Raw genomic sequence first — 8,430 nt, forward strand, 5'->3', positions numbered from 1 at the left:
AGACGTCATCATCGTAATAAATAATAGCATTAATTCATCCACTCATTTTTAACCAAATTATCTATTGAGAGAAGTTCGAAACAAAAACATTATGCAAAAAATATAATGCTTCAAATAAATATTAACACGAAAAATAATGCTTATGCTTACTTTTTATACAAATAGTATCGTTGTTCCAACTTATGCCTTCCCTGCAAACTTTTATTATTCTGAACTTCTTCAAATTTTATTTCCTTGGCTTATGCCACCGAAGGCTGAAATATGTTACATTTATTACCCAAGGGATAACCTCCTATTTGATTTTAAAAAATTTCCCCCGATACTAGGGGGTTGAAATTAGTAGAGAAAAAACGCTCTAAGCAGGACGCACTGTCAGCAGAAGTACCGAAAGCGTCCTAGCTGAAAGCGTTTTCAGTCATTTGCTGACAGTGCATCCTGCTTGGAGCTTTTTTCTCTATAAATTTCAACCCCCACTATTCGAGGCATTTTTTTAGAATCATTTCAGATATCCCGGGATTCCTGAGATATGTTTTCAAAACCCATCTCGTCAAAAATAATGTACTGGATATGTATTTAAAACTAGTTCTGCATCCAAACCGAGTACACCGAGTTTCAATTTTTAATCAATTTGCAAAATGAAATTTGAATACACGATTAGTGTAAATATAAATATTTTAAATATCGAATTCAATAATTACAATTATGATGTTAAAAAATTTATCAATTTAAAATCCAAAACCCTAACCCTAAACTTTAAAACCTTAAAACCCTAAACAATCAAAAGCCTTAATATAACACGGGAAAAAACGCTTCCAACTGGAAGCTTTTTATCTAAATCGGCCTATTCCGGTAAATATTAAAAAATTCAGTTTATCTCCGTAATTTTTAAAAATAACGGCATTTATTGGTATTTTAGTCTCCTTTTCCTTTTCATACAGTATTTTAAAATAAAAAAAAGGTTAAAAGTTTGAGTAGGAGTCCATTCATTACCAAGAAAAATGAAAAAATGGAAAAATAATGTTAGGGAGTTTTTAAATTAAGGTGATGGATTAGGGGAATAAGATAAAAAAGTAAATATAGTGAAAGAGAAAAGTAAAGAAGAAATGAATGGCTAAAAAGGAGGTACTGTTTTAGAACAAAAGGTGAGCCTGAAACCATGCTTCCCCCATTGTGCATGTGGGTGTTGATCCAAACAACTTGCGTTCCTTCCTCATCTCTGCATGAAATCAAAGAATGATGGTTTCAACAATGGAACCAGAAAACGTTCTTGTGTTCGGAAGCATGCCAAAGACCCAGATGATACAAAGTTCCCATTTAGTTTGTTCCAACTTCTCCAAGTTAACAAATGCCCGTGTATTTTACTCTTCCAGTCCTCTCACTTTGATGCTTCCTCTTTTGCTGCTCCAATTATCCCTTGGCTCCGCTGCCATTCTCGTTACCTTTTATCTCCTCAGGCCTTTTGGCCTGCCCCTCATACTCGCTCAAGTTTTGGTAACCTCTCTTTCTCTCCCCTTCCCTTTCCCTTTCCCTTTTGCAATTTTCAATGCAACAATACATACATATCATCATTACTTGATTGATTGTTCGACATACATGCATATCAGGGTGGAGTGCTCCTGGGGCCATCATTGCTATGCCGGATTCCAGGGCTTCTCAACATGATATTCCCCATCAGAAGTTTCTTGCTAATGGATGTAGTATCCACCATGGGTTTTATGTTTTACTTCTTTCTCGTGGGTGTACAGACAGATATATGGCTGCTTAAGAAGATAACAAAAAAGTCGTTCGCCATTGGGTTTTTCTCGGTGGCTGTGCCCATGATACTAACCTTGGGCATGTCCCTTTTGTGGATGCAATTCAATGTCAATCCTAACGAAAAGAAGAAGGTCGATAGCCTTCCGGAAATAGCAAAGGCAGAATCTCTGGTTTCCTTTCAAATAGTATCATACTATCTTTCTGAGCTTAGGGTCATAAATTCAGAGATTGGCAGAGTGGCATTATCTTCTTCCATGGTTAGTACGCTATGTAGCACCTGTGTGGTTACATCTAATATTCTATGGAACCAATCAAAAGATGACCTGTCGGGCTTCTTTCAATCCATTTGTTATGGCATCATCTTTGCATCTCTGGTCTGCTGTATTCTTGGCCCTTTGCTTCTTTGGGAGATGAAGCATACTTTGGGTGGACAACCTTTGAAACAAGGTAACTTAGTTGTGTTGTTCATAGCAGTGCTTATGTCAGGGTTTTGGGGTCATAGTTTCGGCTTAAACATTTATTTTGGTCCCCTTCTTTTTGGGTTAATAATACCATCAGGGCCCCCACTGGGGTCAGCGCTTGTAGAGAAGCTTGATGTGATAACCAACTGGGTGCTTATGCCCTTATTTTTTGTCAAATTTGGGCTAGCAGTAGACATCTTTGCTCTTAGTCTTAAAACTTACTTCAAAGTGCAATTTTTTGCGCTCTTGGGCGCATTTGGGAAATTCTTAGGAGCCTCCCTCTGTGCACTCAGCTGCCAAATGCCGCAAAGGGATGCTATCGTGCTTGGCTTTTTCATGACTTTCCAAGGCGTCATCGAGCTTGACTTGTTTAGGCGTATGAAGCGTAAACAGGTATTATAATATTCCACACTTGTGTATTATCTAGTATTTCTGTCTTAATGCTACATATTAATTACAACACATGTAGGTGTTGGTTGGCATTGCAATTTGCAGATAATAGGTGATGAGGCCTTTTCAGCCATGTGCTTAACAGCACTGATAGGCTCAGGAGTTGTGGCATTAGTTGTACCATGTTTCTACGATCCTTCAAAGAGGTACGAGGGTTACTATGGAAGAACTTTGGCACACTCAAGACACAACTCTCAACTAAGAGTCCTAGTCTGCATTCATGAGGAACAAAATGTTCCATCTGCCATTAATGTCCTCGCTACCCTGAAGCCCACCAAGCAGAGTCCGATCGCTGTTTACATGCTTCACATGGTTGAGCTGATGGGGAGTGCTACCGCACTCCTGATGCGACAAAAGAGGCCTAAAAAGCTGTCTACCAGAACAAGGGGCTCAGCCCCTATAATCGATGCCTTCAAAATCTTCGAGGAAAACCATGACGGTCTTGTCTCAGTTTCCTCCTTCATTTCAGTATCTCCTCCACAAACAATGCATGAGGATGTGTTTCAAATTGCACTTGAAAAAGGGACTTCACTGGTTATGATTCCTTTCTACAAGAAATTTCATGTCGGTGGCGCGGTGTACTTGTCTAAAAGGTCCTTAAAGATTGCCAACCAAAATGTCCTTGATCAGGCACCTTGCTCGGTTGCAATACTTGTTGACCGTGGCAGCCTCAAAACTCTGCATGCCATTTGGGCTGGCTGGTCTTCTTCCGAAGTTGCTGTCATCTTCTTGGGTGGAGCTGATGATCAGGAGGCATTGGCTTTGGCGGCTAAGATGACTGGATGTCAAAATATCAATTTGACACTCATACGAATCATTTACAATGGAGATTTTCCAGATAAATACATGGAGGGGATTCGGAATGACAACGAAAGTCTGGGGCAGTTTCAAACAAATATCTCTGGGAACACTTGTGCCAAGTACTGGGAGGAAGTAGCCAAGGATGGGGCAGGGACTGCTTCAGTCCTTCGCACCCTGGAGAATCAATACGACATTATAGTGGTAGGTAGGCGTCATTACGACACGTTTCCTCTGTTGTCAGGGTTAACAGAATCGAATGAGAACAAGGAGTTGGGTGTAATCGGTGATATGTTGGCTTCCTCAGATTTCCTCGGAAACACCACCATCTTGGTGGTTCAACAACATACTGACAACAGTCATAGCGAGTGAAATGAAATACATACATACATATTAACAAATGTTTTTATGTCAAATGGATGTCTTACATCACAAGTGAGACCATAGAGCAAAACTGACCTGCAAATGGTATACTAGAACTAGCAGATTGATTTATAGTAAGGATAGATAGGCAATCTACGAGACCATGCACCTTTTAATTGAAGAAAAATGACATAACATAACAAGCCAAACACATGATACTATATCAACAAAATCCAGTTAGATTGTTTTAAATAAAGTCAAGATAGTGACACAATTAACAAACCATGATCCATGCATCTGCTCTAAATTTCTATATGAATATGAGCACCTACCTAAGGTAAGGAATAGGAAGGGAACATGCATAGCTTTACTGCAGAGATGTATGACGAGACAAATATGCTCAGTATGCAGACTTTGTGCAAGCATTATCATCACAGCTTGTTCAACAGATTTATTGGAGATTTCAATACCATAATCAACATACAGAGACTGATTGTACAATTTGGCCATATGTAATTGCTAGCTGAGCCAGGATCAGGATCAACCAATTCTGGAATGTGATCCTATCAATGCATTCAAAACATAATATTCGACAGGAAGATTCCCACTTAAGGTCACTTCACCAGAAGCGATCGCTTGCTAGTTGCTTCACGTATCTGTCTCTCCAGAAATCAACCATAAGATGAACTCTCTATGATCATTTCTCAACCACATTTCGCACACCATGCATGACAAGTTAGAAACCAGAGCTGATGTTCGTTGATAGCATTACAAGTTTCATGCTTATTGTGGGTGGTATTCAGATAGGTTTACTAATAGCTTCTTCTGTGATACCAATCCTTAAGCATAATTACCTTAAAGAGTTGAAAATAAATGCAAAGTTCATTACAATTCTCTTTACATAAAAGAAAACATCTTGTTATTGTTAACCCATGTCATGCAGTTCAGGAATTACTTCATAAATAAATTCAGTCTATAAAAATCAACTGTCATAAACACTACAAATCACAAAGAATCATCCAATACAAAGCTCCAACTTCCAAAAGAATTCTTTTCTCTTTGGATATCATGAATGTTGAATTAAATATATTCAAATTTGAATGCTACAACATATATATATAGTGTAGTAGATGAAACACAAGTAAGAGCATGAGTTGCAGAATACCAACTTGGACGAATGAATCATAATAATGCAATATTCTAGCCAACCACTAACAATTTCACTTTTCGTTCTGCCAATTCTGCTTTAGGATGATGTGCAAGTCTCAAATTCCAACTAAAGAAGCCTAAGATGTGCAGTATCATTCAACCGTTTTATCTGCCAACCTGTTTTCCAGGAATGCTGTAATACAGTGACAGAAGAGTCTTCTATGCACACCTTATGTGACATTACGGGGCTGCACTCAAGGAGGCCTGTGATAAGACATTTAATTGGCAGGGAATGAGTAAAAACACCAACAGATGTAGAGGCCAAGGAAGTGGATGGGGAAGAGGAACTCCTGACATTTAAGTCATGAAGGTCAGGCTGATGACTGGCTTCCCGAGGAGACATTTCATCGTCAGCATCATGTTCACCAATATTCGAAACAAATTGCAGCCTGCTCTTACCAGACTTCTTCCTTGATAGCACATGCCGCTGCCTGTCCCAATGGGGTAGTTGAAGAGAAGCTACATCTCTGTCATGAATTGAGTTGGCTAAAGCAGGGTTGTTATGGTGTGTAAATCCTTGACTCTCATTTTGGTGTAAAGAAAATTCAGATCTAAATTTTTCAGGAAGCCCAAGGACAGTCCCATTCAAGAATTGAACCATTCGAAATTCCAGTTGCCTAAGAGATTCTCCAGAAGGTGCAGAAAAATCAGGCTGATATCTTTCCATCAGACTCAAAACTTCAGGCGTATATATTTCTGATCGAGGGCACCCCTCCCAATGGCCCATGTTCAGATCCATAAGTGCATCAGAGGATTGTATCTCTGACACTGCAAAATTCATCTCCTGAATGGTACAAAAGGTCAAGCATTATAGTGAGTCAAATATCTAACTAGGAAAATGCATCTCTCATCTTATCTCATCATTGAAGCTGCCTCTATCAAAAACTAATAATTAGGTGATATCAACTAAGATGTACAAGTAAACATTAGGTTCAAGAATCAATTATTGCTATCACTGCTAAAAAGATAAAAAGCCACAGATCAAAGTCTTTGTTCCTATCAATGGTTAGCCTTCATTTTTGTTTGCCATTTGGCTTTAACAAGGACCATATCCCTTCAGAAATAAAGCTAAATTTACTGTTTATATACCAATAGTCAAACAAATATAACAGGTAAGCTCATCCTTCAAAATGTTTAGTATTCACAGCACTAATCCAAGGTAAAATATAAAGCAGTTGAAGTTTATTACTAGTATAACCATTGGCTCATTAATGAAGCCTGACCTTTTAACTATTCGACACTTCACTTTTTTCATATTCCTACGAAACTAAGCTGAGAGCGTGGTACAGTTTACTTCAATCAACAATAAAGTAGGCAGTAAAATTCCCTCCAAAAATGAGAGAATTTTTTTCACAGATGGCATCAACACTAAATCTACTTATAGTGTATATACTTTAAATTTGTCGTAGTCCACTCACAAGAAATTGAGATGAGTAGATATTTCAGCATAGTTTCCATCTCTTTAGGTGGGCACCTGGGCCTAAGACCATGATATTTTTGACAAAGTATCAATAAGGAATTTGATAAGTGACTCTATGACTTGTGTGGAATTATGTGCATTTGATGTCATAAAGTCAATCTTTTACCAACTTTGCACACATCACCTAGTCTGTTTCATGAATGTTTTCTACTCATAAAGAAAACATGGAAGAAGAAAGAGATTTTAAATGAAGAAATCAAAGAACAAAAAATTTGTGATAGATACAAGATGTACAATGCCTACAAGCATCATCACTAGTTGCTCTCCTCTCTCTTATAATCAATTCATAGCACATAAACTCAGCCTGTTGTTTAATCATTGCAAGAATATTTGAGACGTGTACTACAACATATAGTGCCTTGTCAACAAGTCCTTACTCATAACCTCAAAAAAGCTAAAAAGATCTAGCAGTGTTTGCTACTTGATCCCAGTTCAGCACTTAGAGTTGCATAGCAAGTAAAAGGCCTCTTACCCAAATGATGTTTGTATCTTTTCCAATATGCAGCCCTAGAGTTGCAAAGCAATTTAAACACCTATTTCTTTTCTATTTTCAAGCTCAACAATTGCAACAAAGGGATAAAAAGAAAATGAAAGAATGCAAAAGGAAAATACAACTAAACCAGAGAGAGAAAGAGAGAGCAGTAACTAGAAACAGGATGAAAATCCCAATTTCAATCCTATGCTGATTTGTCTCTTTAGCATAACATGCAGGCATATGGTAGGAGGAAACGCAGAATGGAGCAGGATCTCAGTTTGCTAATGATATTAAAGAGATTAGCAATCGAAGGTCGAGGTTTTATCCTAATTAACAAATTTATAATCCTATCAAACTCAAAAATAAAAGAATGAATTGAAAAGAGTATTACCTGACAAACGGAGAGAGCCATGGATCTAGCCCGATCCAAGGGAGAGCAATAAACGGCATTAAAGGTGACCCCTTGAGAATTTAGGAAGACAGCCAAAGCCCTGGCTTGGCGCTTGCCATTAGAGGTCAAGGCGGCACCGTCGCATCTTCCACCGACAATATCAGGCCTCAAATTCAAATCAGACTCGCCATGGCAAATGAAATAAACCTCGAGCAGCAATCGATCATGGTGGAAAGAGAAAGAAGGGGAGAAAACAGGAGGCGGAGGCAGCGGAGGAGGTGGAGCTAAAACATTATATGGGTCCCACACTTTGATAGAAGGACCCATCCTAGGAGTACCCAGGGAAGATAGTTGTGGAGAGAGAGGGGTTGCTGAAGCGTAACAGGGTAACATTTCCGGCTCCTGTTCCAGTACTTTCTTCACCAAGTGGTTGTTTTCGAGTTGCCTCATGTTGGGTCCTCCTTGGTTATTGTCTTCTTCTTCGTCTTCGTCGTCGTCTTCGTCATCGTCTGGGCTTTCTTCGTGTTCTTCTTCGACTGCTTGAACGGATTGGGTGGAGCCCATTTTTGGAGGAGATGGATTGGGAGCAAGCAAATGATCTAAGAGAGGGAAAGGGAAGATCTAATGGAGCTGAGGCAGTGCATTTTGGGACATCACATGCGACCAAATCTGATAGATAGATGACAGCGGTGAGTTTGATCTTTCCTTGTTTGATGCGTAAATTACTGATTGATTGGATGCTGTCGTTTCTTTAAGTTACTATATACAAATGATCTCAACTCCCAACTTTCATTTCAACTCTCGAAGTCTAATTCAGACAACTTAAAACTCAGTGGAGGCTGTAATGCAGAGCAGGAGCAGATGCCCAGTCCCAGGGCTTGGACTTTGGTTGGACTGTTTGTGAGTTGTTGTCTTCGCGGCTAAAAACCCAAATTATGTGGAGCTCCCCATAACACACCGGCCCACCTTATTCAATGTTGGTCAATCTTATAAGCCCATGTTTGTGAATTGTGATGCTCCTAGCTAGGAGTGTGCATAATTCGGGTAA

At 39.1% G+C, this 8,430-nt stretch overlaps 2 protein-coding genes across 3 annotated transcripts; one reads left to right on the plus strand and one right to left on the minus strand.

The window, feature by feature from the left end:
• Window positions 1–1,077: 1,077 nt before the first annotated feature.
• On the plus strand, window positions 1,078–3,861 carry LOC107935838 (cation/H(+) antiporter 15). Of its 2 annotated transcripts, XM_016868455.2 has the most exons (4): window positions 1,085–1,491; window positions 1,605–2,202; window positions 2,488–2,609; window positions 2,712–3,861. In XM_016868455.2, the coding sequence occupies exons 1-4, from the start codon at window positions 1,234–1,236 to the stop codon at window positions 3,834–3,836; spliced, it is 2,103 nt and encodes a 700-aa protein (XP_016723944.2). In that variant the 5' UTR covers window positions 1,085–1,233; the 3' UTR covers window positions 3,837–3,861. The 2 variants fall into 2 exon arrangements, with proteins under 2 accessions (XP_016723943.2, XP_016723944.2); XM_016868454.2 differs by having other exon boundaries at window positions 1,078–1,491; window positions 1,605–2,609.
• A 940-nt stretch (window positions 3,862–4,801) lies between these two features.
• On the minus strand, window positions 4,802–8,284 carry LOC107935839 (uncharacterized). Its single transcript, XM_016868457.2, has 2 exons — window positions 7,383–8,284; window positions 4,802–5,820 (listed from the first exon to the last, which is right to left on the minus strand). Exons 1-2 carry the CDS (start codon window positions 7,944–7,946, stop codon window positions 5,104–5,106), a joined length of 1,281 nt encoding a protein of 426 aa, XP_016723946.1. The 5' UTR covers window positions 7,947–8,284; the 3' UTR covers window positions 4,802–5,103.
• Window positions 8,285–8,430: the final 146 nt, after the last annotated feature.

Source organism: Gossypium hirsutum, chromosome D07, assembly GCF_007990345.1.
Source record: "Gossypium hirsutum isolate 1008001.06 chromosome D07, Gossypium_hirsutum_v2.1, whole genome shotgun sequence".
Lineage (NCBI taxonomy): Eukaryota > Viridiplantae > Streptophyta > Magnoliopsida > Malvales > Malvaceae > Gossypium > Gossypium hirsutum.